Consider the following 16,187-nt stretch of genomic DNA (forward strand, 5'->3'; position numbering starts at 1 on the left):
TATTAAAAAGATATTGTATCTAAAAAATTACAATTCATTAATTAATATTAATATTAATAAGATATTTATATAAATTTAAAATTGTAATTTTTTTTGATAAAATCAGTTTCTTCGAAAGCAATATTATATTGACGTCAACGGAGATCGATAGCTCTACTCACGGTATGAATCTACAATATCTTGAAAACGTTCACGGTAATTTGTCATCCATTTCTCTAAACAGTTGGCAGAATTTGTGCGTGTGGTGTGCGCTAGTCTGCCGACGGCGTCCGTTCATAGAAAAGAGAGAAGACATAAGAGCCCTTTGTCAAATTAAAGGAAAGTAATTTAGTTGAGAAGAAATTTTAATAGTTACAAAAGAGATATCAAGAAAGTTAAGGGTAACAAAGTGATAGTTCAGCTACGTTTTGGATTTTTTGACCTCTTGAACTCCCCGCGGGTTTTTTCTTTCCCGCGAGGTGAATAACAGTGGTATATAGCCAAACCCCTGACCCCTCTGAAGCTTCGCGCCTCGGCGCCTAGGCTATATCAAAAGGAAAGAGAAAGAAATTGCGGAAGCGGGGAGGTTAAGAGGACGGCACGAAAGGGAGAACGCGCCGTCCATCACCATGAAGCTCGTTGACCACGTGGTGAGGAGCTTCAAGGTGGCCAAAGTTTTTCGTGAAAATTCTGATCGTATAAATAGTATCGACTTTTCACCAAATGGGGATACTTTGATCTCTTGTTCAGAAGATGACCAGATCGTGATATATGACTGTGAGAAAGGCACTCAGGTGCGTACAGTCAATTCTAAGAAATATGGTGTAGATTTAATCCATTTTACACATGCAAAGAACACTGCAATACACAGCAGTACTAAAATTGATGATACTATTCGCTATTTGAGTTTGCATGATAACAAATATATAAGATATTTCCCAGGTCATAGCAAGAAAGTTGTATCATTATGCATTAGTCCTATAGAAGATACATTTCTTTCTGGTTCTTTAGATAAATCATTAAGATTATGGGATTTACGTTCACCTAATTGTCATGGTGTTATGAATGTTTCGGGACGTCCAGTTGCTGCATATGACCCAGAAGGTCTTATTTTTGCAGCAGGTGTCAATTCAGAATTTTTAAAGTTATATGATTTACGCAGTTTCGATAAGGGGCCATTTGTTACATTTAAATTATCTCAAGAAAAAGAGTGTGATTGGACAGGACTAAAATTCAGTAGAGATGGTAAAACTATTTTGATCTCTACAAATGGTAGTACAATTCGTTTGATTGATGCATTTCATGGTACACCATTACAAACATTTGCTGGATATTTAAACAACAAGGGAATTGCAATTGAAGCTAGTTTTAGTCCTGATTCACAGTTTGTATTTAGTGGATCTACAGATGGCAGAGTACATGTATGGAATGCAGAAACTGGATACAAAGTTTGTGTCCTTAATGGAGATCATCCAGCACCAGTTCAGTGTATTCAGTTTAATCCTAAATATATGATGTTAGCATCTGCCTGTACTAATATGGCATTTTGGTTACCTACTGTTGATGAAAGTGCATAAAATCAATGCATCAGACTTTGGGCAATGCTCACAAGAATTTATCTAATTTTGTGCAAGATAGAACTGAAAATGACATCGGTTCAAGAAAGGAATGACAACAAAGAATTCTTGGGTATTTTAAATAAGCAGAAATTGCATTTACATTATATTCAAAGTTAATTTAAACCGACGTATGAGACGCCGGTGTTGGAACAAACCCAAGAAAAAGAAAATATGCCTATAATATCCAAGAGATCGGCCCGCTTGGCTTATTCGCTTGCTTCGAGTATGTCATATACTGTTTATGTATTTTGCCATCTTTATCATCATCGTCATATACTCTGTGGCGCGATGAACGTGACCATAAAATATCTTGTCAATATTTAAAACTATCTCTTTTTTCATAAAGTATACAAATACTATTAGTTTTGGATATGTCATCTTGTGTACATAATTTCTTCTTGTGTACCTGTGTGTAGCATAATGATACAGAATTATCTATAAATTAAATTATAAAATCTAAATTATATATCATCAATTGATATTTGCATAATCAATATTAACATTTTATTATGTGTTATTGATTATGTATTTGATAATATTTTAACAAATCTATTAAATAATCAGATGTTTTGATTTATTGTCCAACAAAAATTATATATTAAAATTACATATACATTATTAATAGAAGGTCATAAACTTATTTATATATTTTTTAATTGAACAATTTTTTCATTGAATTTATTCATTTAATAAATTTATAAAGCACAAAGAAAGAAAAAAATATATATATAATATTGTTGTATTAATATTTAGAAGAAGAATTAAATTCTCTATGTACACATGAAATTTTACAATATTCAGAAATATATGCATCGTACATTTAATTCTATAGTAATCAGTTCATAAAGGCAAAAATGGCAGTCGCTGATATCGCGCATGGAGAAATTATGATCATATTACATTAACACATCTCAACAAATTAGTTTCATTAATTAAATTCTTCAGTGACCGTCCGAAATCAGGGATATTTTTTGTAACCTCATTATGAACGGGCGTTCACTTGAAATTCAATATCGTTGCGCGCAAGAACGATAGATATCGAGCTTATTTATTATGCGCAATAAACGTGTGAAACGTTTTAAATAGACACTTTGTTGACGGTAGTAATATATCTCGTGTTTCTACGACTTCCATGCGATAAAGATATAATAATTCAGAAAATATACTGCCAATGTTGGCACTTATGTTATTGTATATGTATTATTCTAGATATGATATCGGTTTTAATCTACATGCGTGGAACCGGCGGGCCGGGTGAAAAAACATTCGATGATAGTAGGAAGTGCAGTTAAGTCTAATCATTTCAAGTAGTTCGGTAAATTTTGACGTTTATATCAATGCGATACATCTTATTATAAACCAACAGGTGCATTGGAAAGGACAGGCAGAAACATAAAAATCGAAAAAAAAATTGGACAATCCATCTTTTTTATACTATGTAATTGTATTAATTGTAATTAAATAATGAAATTGTTCTGTTTTATTGTATATGTAAATTTATATATGATGGATTATCGAATTTATATTATTTACTTAAGTTAAAAAAATCTGGATATTGTAAGAACACGTCAAAAAAATATTTCACAAAATTGTGTGTAATTTATACTATATATTTACGATAGTGCTCGTGTATATTCTGTCTGTTCGATTATATAGCCCTGCCTTCATCATACGTGTATATATCATTATATTCACAGTGTCCTCTAGAATTTCTAGACGTTTTCCTTAACATACCTTATGCAAGAGTAGGTGGTTATACTATTCTATACGAAAAATGCGCATATATGCGTACGTGTATGATTGGTTGCATATTTGTGAATTGTCTATTGATTCTATAATGATGTATGAGTGTATGTATGAATGTCTCTTTGTATGTATTGTATTCGCTTGTATATCTTCAAGTTCGGCGAGCTCTTGAATACATTACGTATACGTCAATGTTTGAGAGTTCGTTTCATTATGTAAAATAGTATTTTTCTAAATGGCGAAACAGTGTACGCGTGCAAAGATTGCGATTTACGTTAGAATTTAACAAACTGAAGGGATACGATTGTTATTTAAAAATGTGTCCTATGTAATTAAAAAAAAAAGAAATGTTAAAAAAAAATATGTTGATTTCATGAAATGGATTAAAGTTCACTGAGTACTGAAGAATAACTCAACGAAATCAAGTCTTGAAAGTATCGTGATCAATCCACGTATATAGATTAAACATTTTCATACTGCCAACTATAATTGAGTAAATGTTCAAGCCAAGAATATCTCGGATACGAATTTCTATAATTCGTGTAACATGCGAAACACTGTGTTCCCAATCGGAAAAAATGACAACTTGTATATATTCTAACAAGTTATGACGGAATATCATTTAATTGATAATTAACATTCTTCCGTGATCGAAAAAACCGAAATCTGATTGATTAATCAGATTTTGAAATGATTATAATTTCATACAATTGTTTTCATATTTAAAATATCAATCAGGAGCGTAAATAAATAATTCCTTTCTATTAAAAATTTTAAAAAAATTCATAACATTTTATATATAAAACAAAATGATATATTTCTTTTTAACATCAATTTTTGTTTATTGTTTGTATATTTACATTTTATTACTCATAACAAAGATACATAATCTATAAAAAAAGATATTATTTTAGCGAGAAATTGTTTACTATTTACTCATTTAGTTCAATTTTTAATACATTTATTTATTTAGTAGAAGACAAAAAATATGTCTAAACTATATATCTAATTTACGCTCCTGCATAATCGTTGATTTATGCGACTACTTAACATAGGGATTTAGAATTGCGTTAAGATTAAATGTATATCGTATCGAAATTGAATGAATCTTAACAATTAGTACAATTGGAAGAACGTTTTATTAAAATGCATGAAACAAAAAAAATAAACAAAAACTAAACATGATTCATAAAGCAATTTGTCTAATTGTATTATATATAAAAACATTTATCTAAAAAGTTCTCTTTGAATAAATTTTAAATTTAAATTTTCCTACGTTAAGTTTTCGTACGAAGTAATCGTTATGTTTTATAGACGAAACGTAGTCACGTTTAATAATAATTTTTAATTAAATTTTACATTATTCTGCGCAAAAACTAAGTCGATTAATTAACACCTATTATACGTAATACATTATAGATTTTTAGAGAACTAGGAACATACAAAAACAACAAATATAATGTGTCATTTTAAAATATAAATTTCAGTTGAAAGACTGCAGTTTCTTCCAATAATAATTTAGAGTACGCACATTTTTTTGTTATTTATATGTTTATATTTTATCATAACTCAACTGCATTGTAAGACTTTCATTTTTTTTAATTGTTATAAACAATTGAATAAGGAGTAATATTAAAATATTCTTGAAATATAATTTCAAGTCATAGGATTTTGAACGTGTGTACTCATAATTTATTTTTTCATTGTAAACTATATAATTTTAATCATGTCTTGTGCATAATAGATGTAAAATGAATAAGATATATGATTATGCAATTAAATATTTCTTAATGAATAAAAAGAGATTTTTCACATTACATTTTATGAAAATTATAAGAATTCGATTTTTAAGAAGACAAAAAAGTTTTCTGATTGCATTTATCTATGTTCCAGTTCACTAATTATAAGTCAAAATAATATGGAAAGATTTTTCCCACATTAAATGTAACAACATATCAACGTTAGAAAATTTTAATTAAATCTTCTTAAACATATTCATAAAAAAATTTGATAACCGTGTGTCGATTTAATCATTCATTGCGCAGATAATTTTTTATTTTCCTTAAAAACTATTTGAATAGAACACATGAAATTTTACTAAAAAAAAAAAATTCTAATAAAACACTTTTTTTGTACATTAAAATTTGGTCTTATCATTTTATTTCTATACTTGTTTCAATTAATTATTCTTAAAAACACAATATAACCCTAATAAAAAAATAATTTGTATTTCTTTTATGTATACATTATATATTTTTTTATTTACGTCTGATCATGTTTATATTGTTTTATAAAATCATAAGTACGATAATGTTGGATAGCGATTTTAATTACTAAAATTATGTAATACATGTATTAATATACTTAATCACATTTATGCAGTAAATTGATGGAATTTCTAGTAATTAAAGTTGTGCAAATATTATTAATTATGGTATATATGTAATTCCCTTTTTCATGCAATAAATTTATCATTTATGGTATGTAGTTGGTCATACATTTTGTTCAGATGTAATAATTATGAAAATGCACTATTAGTTTTTATATTTTTGTTTCATGATATTATTTTCATTATTGGAATATAAATGAGTATGAATAATATAATTCATAAATATAAATTATAAAATAAATTTAAATAAAATATATACTACTTAAAAATTATATTTATTTTTATTAACAGAATAACATAAAATTAATATTATAAAATAATATATAAATATTTTTTATTTATATTATAATCATATTATAGATTTTGCTGTAAATATGAATTATTAAATTAATGAATAACTGATGATTTATAAAATATAATAAAAATTATAAAAAAATTTTTTTTTAAAAATATGACTAATTTTTAAAATTATTTTTATAATATAGTGACAAATATAAACGATATTTTTTGACTATTCTTTTATTTATTTATCGTTCGTATGTGATATAATTGTTTTTCTTCTTCAGAAATAGAAACTGGTGCTCCTGACATTAAATCTCGTCCTGTCATTGTTTTTGGAAATGCTATAACATTTTTTATATTTTGTTCGTTACATAATAAAGATATTAAACGATCCAATCCTAAAAAATAATTTAATATTTTTTTATTGTCATATCGTATTATTGAATATTATTGATATTTAAACTAAGAATAAATTAATAATGAATTACCTATAGCAATTCCACCATGAGGTGGAGCCCCAGATTCTAAAGCATCAAGAAGGTGCATTAAAGATGATTCATTTATATTCAACATTTTTAATATTTGTTTTTGTAATTCTGATTTATGAATTCGAATTGATCCTCCTGCAATCTCGAAACCGTTCATAACCAAATCATAATGTAATCCTTTAACCTATAAATACATAAATAATTATTTAATTTATTAAAATATTATTAAATTTATTAATGAACAAAAATACCTTCAATGGATTCTTTATAAGATATTCTACATCATCTGAATGAGGTTGTGTAAAGGGATGATGCATAGTTTCTAATAAATTTGTTTTGGTATTAAACGAAAATAAAGGAAAATCAGTGACCCATAATAATTCATTTTTAATAGTACGAATTTTTTCACCTTTATTTTCCAAAAAATTTGTAAATTCAAGACGTACTTTTCCTAATAATGATTGCTATAATTTCGAATATGATGGTAATATATATATATATATATATATAATTATTGAATATTAAAAATATAATTAATATTTAATAAATTGATACTTACTGTATCAACTTTTTCTCCATAAGCTAAAAACAAAACATCTCCTTCTTTCAAATTTAATTGTTGTTGTACATTTTCTTTAATAATACTTGTTATAAAAGATGATTTATTAGGTATTTTTGTTTGGATTAATTTCACAAAAGGAAAATAATTGCTTTGTAGTTTAGATATAGCATCTTTAACAGATTTTGTAAGAAAATTCTAAAATATATAAAATTTATTATAAATATAAAAAAATTAGAAAATAAGAAAATATATATATAAACATACATATTTCTCAGAAAAAACTAAAGCATAAATTTCAAATTTATCATACTGCTCCATTTTTAAATTTTGTATTAATGCTGAATAATCAATTGATTCTGTCAATCTATAAAGCTGAAATATTAATAATATTATTTATAATATTATTTTAAAAATATTATTGAAAGCTATATTTACATCTTACTTGTTGTGGTATACGTAAATCTGGTTTATCTGTACCATATAATTCCATTGCATTATCATATTTCATATGTTTAAAGGGAATAGTTAATTCATGCGCTTCTTCAGGCCAAGAATATGCTAATAAATTTTCAATTAATTTCATTATTCCTTCACAATCGACAAATGACATTTCTATATCTAACTATAAAATAATATATTTGTAAACACTGATTTATTGTAATTAATTATAATTATATATACACACGCGCGCGCGCACGCACACATATTTATTTTCAAGTAATAAATTATACCTGTGTAAATTCAAGTTGTCTGTCATGTCTAGGTTGTTCATCTCTATAACATCTAGCTAATTGAAAATATCTATCAAAACCACCCACCATTAATAATTGTTTAAATTGTTGAGGACTTTGTACTAATGAATAAAACTGTCCTGGAAACTTTGTTGGGACTATAAATTCTTGTGCACCCTAAATTTAAATATAAGTTTAAAAATCTTAAACAAAAGATGACCAATATTATTTTGATATACATACTTCAGGAGTATTTTTAAATAATGTTGGAGTTTCAATATCTACAAAATTACATTGTTTAACTAAATATTCTCTCATTTTCATTACTACTTTTGAACGTAATCTCAAATTTTTTTGTAATTGAGGATATCTTAATGATATATATCTATATTTCATTTGTGTACTTTCCTTTGCTTTGTTATAATCTCTAATAATAAATGGAAGATTTGAATTTGCCATGTTTAATACTTTTATAGATTTTATTTCTACCTCAATATCTCCAGTTTTCATGAATTTATTCTCTTGACCCTTTGGCCTTTTTAATACTTTACCTTCTATACTTAATACACTTTCAAAAGTTAATTTTTTAGCTATTTCTTGTAAATCTTTTTTCTAAAATAAGAGATAATTTCTTTAATTTTAATATATTCCAAATTTTCAATGAAATTTCTTTTTTTTTTAACTCACATGTTCTGGTATAATGAGTTGCGTAGACCCATAAGAATCTCTTAATATTAAAAATTTATTAATTCGAGAAAATTCCAACCAACCATATAAATGAACATTTTCTCCTATATTTTGAATTGTTAATTCACCACATGTATGAGTTCTTGAAACAAATTTATTAACTGGTTGTACATCTTTTTTTATTAATTTTTGTTTTTTATAAGCTAAGTCATGTGTATAAATTATTATTGTTAAAGGATACTTTGTTATAAACTAAAATAATAAATTTTTATTTTCATTTTATTGTTATTGTTATTTATTATTAAAATATAAAATTTTAAATTTTATATTTATTAATAATAGTTAATAAATATTCGTACTACTTACTTTTTGATTATTTAAATTATCTATAAATAATAATGATGTTTTATATAATGATTTTATATAATTATGAAACATTTTTATAATAAATAAATTTTATTATAATGAAAAATATTTCACATATATTATACTTTATATCTAGAAACTTTTTTATGATTACTATTATATTTATCATATAAATATCATACCATTTTATATTTAAGAAATTATTTAAAAAACTATTGAATTGTACTTGTTAAAAATATACTTATTTCAATAACAAATATAATTACAATAATAAATAATTCTATTTTTTATGTTTTATAAATATATATTATTAAATAAGATTTTTTATTTGCGATTTTATTCTTATTTTAATTAATTTTAATATATAAATATATATAAATGTATATTCAATATAAATATTGAATATGTGAACTGTTAATTAATAAGTAACTAAAATTTAGTTGGCCATTCTGATTATAATATAAATATATATTTCGATCTGTTTGTTTTGATGTCAATAATATTTGAATACATGTTAAAGTGGTGAAAAATGGTATATTTAAAAAATAATAATAATAAATAAATATTAAATTTAATTATTTTTATTTATTTTATATATTTTTTTTCAGTTACCTTTATCATTATTAAGAACAGCTCAAAACCATCCTATGGTAAGTTTCGAATTTACATTTTAAGACGAAAAAATTTTACGAATTAGTTAAATGATATTAAGATTCTCTCTTAATTAAATAATAATAATTCTCTTTTAATATTATATTTTATAGCTAGTTGAACTTAAGAATGGTGAAACATATAATGGACATTTAGTTAGTTGTGATAGTTGGATGAATATAAATCTCAGAGAGGTTATATGTACATCTAGGGTATAGTAATAATGCTCATATTCAAATTAATATGATATTTCATAAATTAGTCTTTATAATATAATGTATATTATATATTATTTAGGATGGTGATAAATTTTGGAGAATGCCTGAATGTTATATTCGAGGTAGTACAATTAAATATTTACGAATTCCTGATGAAGTTATAGATATGGTAAAAGAAGATGTACAAATGAAATCAAGAGGACGTGGAGAAATGAAAGGAAGAGGACAAAGTCAACGAGGCCGTGGTAGTGGCAGAGGTATAATAATATATAATAACATTTCATTCTATTTTTATTATAAAAAATATTTTTTTATAGGTACTTTTGGTCGTGGTGGAAGAGGTCCTGCAGCTCTTGGTCGTGGCGGAGGTAATCAAGGAAATAAATCTCAAAATAAAGCAAGAACAAAATAAAGTTATATTATTTTATTTCGTGTAGTTAAATTAATAATTCCCATTTTATCTTTTTTTTTGAAAATATATTCGCAACATTCATATAAAACAAAACTGTTTCTTTTATTTTATAAGAAATTTCATTTGCAATATGTTACAACTGTTATTCTTCATAGTTAATTTATACTGAATTAGTAAAATTAACATATCAAATCTTTATATCAAATTTAATATCAAAACTTGTAAAAGGCAAGAAATATTTATTTCATTTACATGAAATAGAAGACACATAAAATGTATTCTCTTTTATTTATTTATACACGCAATTCTGATTCGCTAAACGTAGAATAAAAGTTAAATAGTATTATACAATGATAACATGAATTATTTATTTATTTTTAAAAGAATAATAGTTTAGCTATAATGAATTTGATTACGTCACTTGTTTGTAAGTTTGTCATATCGATGAAAGGAAAATTGTAAATCGATACAAAATATGTCTTATATTTAACGGATACACAATGATAAGTGTATAGGATAACTTTTAAGTTTTCTGTGCCTGCAAAAAAAAAAATATCAATATTAAGACATATTATAATAAAATCGTACAATTATTTATATATACTTACTTTATTAAATCTCAAATTTATTTTTTTGGAAATGGAATTATGTTTATCGTCCTTCAACTATAATAAAAAAAAAATTAATTTTTCTTAATATTTTTAATTAAAACTATATAAAAATCCAAAAGTAAACTTACTATATGAAGCTAAATCTATTTCATCTGGTAATTCTGTAATGTTAACATCAAATCGTTCTTGAACATCATTTAATATCTTAGCATCACTTTCATCACTTACTAGTGTAATGGCAAGACCCTAAAATATTATGATAAATATAAAAATAATATATATATATTATAATTACTATAATAATTATTTCTCTCTCTCTCTCTCTCTCTATATATATATAGACATATATATATATATATATATATATATATACACATATATATAAAATATATATATAAAAATTATTTATTTAAATATCAAATAAATATTAACCTTTGTACCAAAACGACCAGCTCTAGCTACTCGATGTAAGTATGTGTCTGAATCTTCTGGCATATCATAATTAAATACTATGTTTACGCGCTCAATATCCATACCACGTCCAAATAAATTTGTAGCTACAAGAATTCGCTAAAATAATAAGTACTTATTTGTAATTATTTAGACATAAATAATGTATAATACATATAAGTTATATTAAATATTATAGTTATAGTTAAATATTATAAGTTATATTAATATATAAATTTACAATTTAATACTTACTTTTTGGAAATCTTTAAATTGTTGATACCTTGATAACCGTTCTTCTTGAGTCATACCTCTATGTATACCAATTGCAGGAAAATTTTGTTCTGTTAAAAGTTGTGCCAAGGCCATGCACCTTTGTACAGATTTTACAAAGATAACAACCTATAGAATAATTTAAGATATAGAAATAAAAATTATAGTAATTTAATATGTATGATAAAAATTTTAAACTTAAATTAGAACAATATAATTTAATTGATTTCTGCGGACAAACCTGATTAAATTCAAGTACATCAAGCAATTCAAATAGCTTCTTATTCTTTTCATTTTCTTTAAGTTTCACATAATGTTGTTGTAGACCATGCAACGTGAGTTTCGCTTCATCATCCACATAGACTTCCATGGGCTGCGCAAAGAATGTTTTTTATAAGATTATCTATTTTATTCTAAAGATAATCATACCTTCATAATTTTTATATTCAATATAATATTTTCGTAGATGTGACACATGAAAAAATACTTCAATATTTATTGAAGTTGAAAATGTGATGAAATTTGTGATGAATGAAATTAATTATTAAATGTAAAAAAAATAATTGAAAATAAATTTGAAACGAAAAATTACAAACGAAAATTTAAGAAATGAAACAAATGATATGAAAATGTAGAGTATTTTTTATATAAATGTCCCAATTTCTCCCGCTTCCTTGATAATGGTAATTATATATCAAGTGACTATAAATAAAATGCATTTAGATGATTTCGAGAACTTTCCGCTTGAGCTCTCATTTTTTGCACTTATTTGTCGATCGGATTAGTCATACTGGTTACATACGGTCCGGCGACTTCCATCTCTGGGTAGTGCCAACAACGAAAACTCAGCAGTCACCCCAACAGAACTAAGAAGGCGCACCCATGAATGTTCTGTGTCACACATCCGCTGGCCACTCGATGCCAAATCTCTTCTCCCAAATTCTAGTACATTCAGAATATATGCCCAGAATTGGCCTTGATTATTGTTGGTATGCTCATATATCACAAAATTTAATGGCCTCTGGGATATACTTTAACATCGCGATTTAAATAGCTTATAATTTGTGATACACAAACTGATTTATATTTAGTTTTCATATAGGTAGGCACGACCAAACTATATATTAACACTTCCATTTTCACTCCTATGAATTGATTACTGACCTCCATTAACATTTTTTGTAAAATATCAAAATATTGTTGTTTCAATTATAGACAAGATGAACGCGAATAAATTCTAGACATATGCCACATAATTACAGTATTGTCATCCTAGCTAACCCCAGTTTCCCATATATCCTCTTGCATCTTCTTTCTTGCGCACTTCTGTCTTCAGGTTGTCTTGAAATCTTCTTGGCCCCCCACCCAATTGGAAACTGCTTTCAATGCTGCTCTAAGTTATTTAAAAATCTACCCTTCCCTTTCACCTGACTGAATCATTTACCCATAGAAATGGTAGAAACATTTTCCACCTAACCCATCCCAATATATATGAATGTTTTCCAACATTCGTATAACATTATACCGAATATCATTTTAATTTTGGTAATATTAATATGCAGCAGACAATTTAAAAAATGTTAACATCGAAGATCGGAACTAAATAAAATATTTTAAAGCATCCTCAACGCCATCTTGATTAATTCAAGACACGATTTTAAATGAAGATATCGTTCCTTTTACGAGCAGATATTGTCATCCAGTAAATGGAGAAAAACTTTGGAGCAGCAACTCGTTACATTTGAGTTGTAGAACTTGATTTCAATTGAAGACATCGAGGGGCTTTTTCATTATTGAATTCTGTGTCACTCCTTCAAAATGTTGTTTAACTACCCTAACCCGCGGGTGCGCCGTCAACGATATTTATAGTATGGTCTGAGCTTTGTCCTGGGTATGAATACAGGGCCAACGAAGTAGGAGCAATCGAAGATCGAAGTGAAGAGGAAGATTTGTTAATTACATCTTGCATGAATTTTTTGCAGACAGGACGTATCTCCTTGGACAATGTAGCGCTGAACATCATGACTTGTTTGCCGTGTGGAGTGCTTCTAAATATTTCCTGTACGTCCCTACGCATGTCTAGAAATAAATTTAAATTATATATTTAAAATTCAAGATAAGATTCATTCAAGATAAAATTATAAACATATCAAAAGAAATATCATTTTAAATACCTAATAATTCGAGCATTTTGTCACATTCGTCGAGAATAAAGTGCTTCAAATGTTTCAAATTTAATTTTTTATTTCGAACAAGAGCAAGGATGCGACCTGGAGTACCAACAACAATATGAGGACATGTATTCTTCAGGACTTCTTCATCTTTTTGAATTGGCAAACCACCAAAAAATACTCCAACCTAATAATATAAACATTTTATTTAATATATGAACTATTATTTAATATTAAATTTCTGATATAAAATTGAATTATAATATATATAAGAATCTTCATCAGTGGTAGGTAGTGGTATCAAAAGATGTCACCATTATTTACTCAGATATTTACAATTCATCATATGAAGATTTTGTATTAATTATAATTATATATAATAAATATAATAAGTTATATTCATAATCAACTTACCTTTACATGAGGCATATATTTACTAAATCTTTCATATTCTTTGCTTATTTGAAAAGCAAGTTCTCGTGTGTGGCACATGACAAGAACATAAACTTGGTTTTCAGTTAATTCTAATTGCTGTAATGTTGCTAACACAAATACAGCAGTTTTTCCCATACCAGATTTTGCTTGACATAATATATCCATGCCAAGAACTGCTTGAGGAATACATTCATGTTGAACTGTAAATAATATTCATGAAAAATTTCTATTTTTTTAAAATGAGAAAAATATAAATTTTATATAATAAATAATCAGTTTACATAAATATATCATTCATGTATAATCTGTTGTCCCTATCAATTATCATCATTTACATACTACAGAGTCCAAAAATTTGCTTGAAGTAGAAGAAATATATGATTGATTATTTTTAATTAAAGAATTATATATAAAACATCTATAAATAAAATTATATAATATCACATATTTAAATAATTAAAAAGACATATTCTTATATCATTCTAATGATAAAATTTTGAACTCTGCAATAAATAGATATTTATTTCGATATATTAAATTTTAATAAATTAAAAATTTAATATTTTTATATTATATAATAATGATATAAATAAATAAATAACAAACCTTCAGATGGATGCTCAAAACCACAATCAATAATTGCGCGTAATATTTCAGGTTTAAGAAGAAAATCTCTAAATCCACTACTGTGAATAGATACATATGTGCCTTTAACTTCTTTTTTAGCAGGCGTATCCCTGCTTCCATCAACTAATTGTTCAGTCTGTTCTTCATCCTCATAATCCAAAAGATCATCGTTATCTGCCATATCTTTTATATATATGATAAATTATTGCTGAAATTTGAAAAACATAATATATATAAATTATACTTGTAATAAAATTTGTATATATTTCAAATACATTTTCAAATATGTAGTAATTTAATAGTATTACATTTATATAATTTTTCATAATTTATAAATTATTCAAAAATTTTTTATTATTTAAAATAATAATATAAATATATTTTATTTTCAGTATAATAAATTCTTTTCTTAAATTTATTTTTAATTAAAAATAAATTTGATTCAAAATTTGAATACATTATTTATGTACATTATTTATTATTATTTATGTATTATACATTATTTGAAATTATAATTCAAATATGCATTCTTCTATTTTTCTTATTAAGTAAATATTTTACAATTTTTACATCATGAAAAAATCAATCTATAAAAACTTGCCTCTAACAATAAAAATTATAGAAACTATACACTTAATGTAACCGCCATTTTAGTGACGCTATACCGTTTTCTTATAAAAAAAAGAATGAATAGTATAAAATAAATAGAACAAATAAAATTTAATTTTCTTACAAAACATTCATTTTAAGATATAGATGTACACACGTGTATATTCATTTAAAATTACATAATCTATCTTCCATTCATGTATTTAATATATATGATTACAAGATAAACACTTGTGCATCATTTAATTTTCCATCATATAACATAACCAATAATAAAACTATTGTACACTAGTAAAATTGACAATATTCTTAATGTAGTTAAATACATTTTATAAATGGATTGATTATTAATAGATAATTAAATATGGATTACAAATATTCATCTTACCTCCGGATACAGATTTAACAAACTGACGCTCACTGTTACTATAGTCAGTGCATTCGTGTAATTCTTGTAACTATTTCCGGAAAACTAGTGCCATCTATAAAGTTATATTTTATAAACTTTAAATCAAAATGTATATTGAAAATATTCGAAATAATAAATTTTCTACAGAAAAAAATAAAATAAAAAAATTGTGCAATAATTTTATTTATATATTATTTTTTAACAATATTTAAAGTTTTAAATATAAACATTGTAATACAATTACTTGTGAACAACTTCATACTTGCAATAAAAATGGCCGGATATACGTACTATATAATATCTAAATATTTTTTTTTAAAAGCAAATAATATTAATATCTTTTACAATTAAGTATCATATGTATATCAAAATTTGTCGAATGTTCAAAATTAATTAATTGGTTTTAGGAATTTAAAGATAATTTTAAAAGTTCATTTAATTTATGCAAATTAATATATTTATTTTATCGTAA

General features: G+C 25.0%; 4 protein-coding genes across 12 annotated transcripts; 2 read left to right on the forward strand and 2 right to left on the reverse strand.

Annotated features, from left to right (window-relative positions):
• The first annotated feature begins 608 nt into the window (after positions 1-608).
• LOC107992906 (WD repeat-containing protein 82) lies at positions 609-5,487 on the forward strand. The gene has a single exon (XM_017049027.3). The coding sequence runs from the start codon at positions 609-611 to the stop codon at positions 1,554-1,556; it is 948 nt and encodes a 315-aa protein (XP_016904516.1). The 3' UTR covers positions 1,557-5,487.
• Positions 5,488-5,989: 502 nt separating this feature from the next.
• Positions 5,990-8,989, reverse strand: LOC107992629 (aspartate--tRNA ligase, mitochondrial). 2 transcript variants are annotated; one of them, XM_017048645.3, is made up of 10 exons: positions 8,850-8,989; positions 8,484-8,735; positions 8,040-8,408; positions 7,797-7,973; positions 7,508-7,687; positions 7,330-7,437; positions 7,063-7,260; positions 6,755-6,967; positions 6,504-6,687; positions 5,990-6,413 (listed from the first exon to the last, which is right to left on the reverse strand). In XM_017048645.3, the coding sequence occupies exons 1-10, from the start codon at positions 8,919-8,921 to the stop codon at positions 6,253-6,255; spliced, it is 1,914 nt and encodes a 637-aa protein (XP_016904134.1). In that variant the 5' UTR covers positions 8,922-8,989; the 3' UTR covers positions 5,990-6,252. The 2 variants fall into 2 exon arrangements, with proteins under 2 accessions (XP_016904134.1, XP_061935207.1); XM_062079223.1 differs by lacking the exon at positions 6,755-6,967.
• Positions 8,990-9,262: 273 nt separating this feature from the next.
• Positions 9,263-10,223, forward strand: LOC107992652 (U6 snRNA-associated Sm-like protein LSm4). 2 transcript variants are annotated; one of them, XM_017048671.3, is made up of 5 exons: positions 9,282-9,381; positions 9,458-9,499; positions 9,614-9,712; positions 9,798-9,975; positions 10,036-10,223. In XM_017048671.3, exons 1-5 carry the CDS (start codon positions 9,379-9,381, stop codon positions 10,128-10,130), a joined length of 417 nt encoding a protein of 138 aa, XP_016904160.1. In that variant the 5' UTR covers positions 9,282-9,378; the 3' UTR covers positions 10,131-10,223. The 2 variants fall into 2 exon arrangements, with proteins under 2 accessions (XP_061935218.1, XP_016904160.1); XM_062079234.1 differs by having other exon boundaries at positions 9,263-9,381; positions 9,798-10,145.
• A 176-nt stretch (positions 10,224-10,399) lies between these two features.
• On the reverse strand, positions 10,400-15,837 carry LOC107992644 (ATP-dependent RNA helicase WM6). 7 transcript variants are annotated; one of them, XM_017048660.3, is made up of 11 exons: positions 15,695-15,837; positions 14,677-14,905; positions 14,050-14,270; positions 13,639-13,822; positions 13,425-13,543; positions 11,706-11,837; positions 11,447-11,593; positions 11,174-11,311; positions 10,870-10,987; positions 10,739-10,795; positions 10,400-10,668 (listed from the first exon to the last, which is right to left on the reverse strand). In XM_017048660.3, exons 2-10 carry the CDS (start codon positions 14,876-14,878, stop codon positions 10,782-10,784), a joined length of 1,275 nt encoding a protein of 424 aa, XP_016904149.1. In that variant the 5' UTR covers positions 14,879-14,905; positions 15,695-15,837; the 3' UTR covers positions 10,400-10,668; positions 10,739-10,781. The 7 variants fall into 7 exon arrangements, with proteins under 7 accessions (XP_016904149.1, XP_028521852.1, XP_061935212.1 ...); XM_028666051.2 differs by lacking the exon at positions 15,695-15,837 and adding an exon at positions 15,431-15,638; XM_062079228.1 differs by lacking the exon at positions 15,695-15,837 and adding an exon at positions 15,299-15,494.
• Between the last annotated feature and the right edge of the window lie 350 nt (positions 15,838-16,187).

Source organism: Apis cerana, linkage group LG9, assembly GCF_029169275.1.
Source record: "Apis cerana isolate GH-2021 linkage group LG9, AcerK_1.0, whole genome shotgun sequence".
In the NCBI taxonomy this organism is placed as follows: domain Eukaryota; kingdom Metazoa; phylum Arthropoda; class Insecta; order Hymenoptera; family Apidae; genus Apis; species Apis cerana.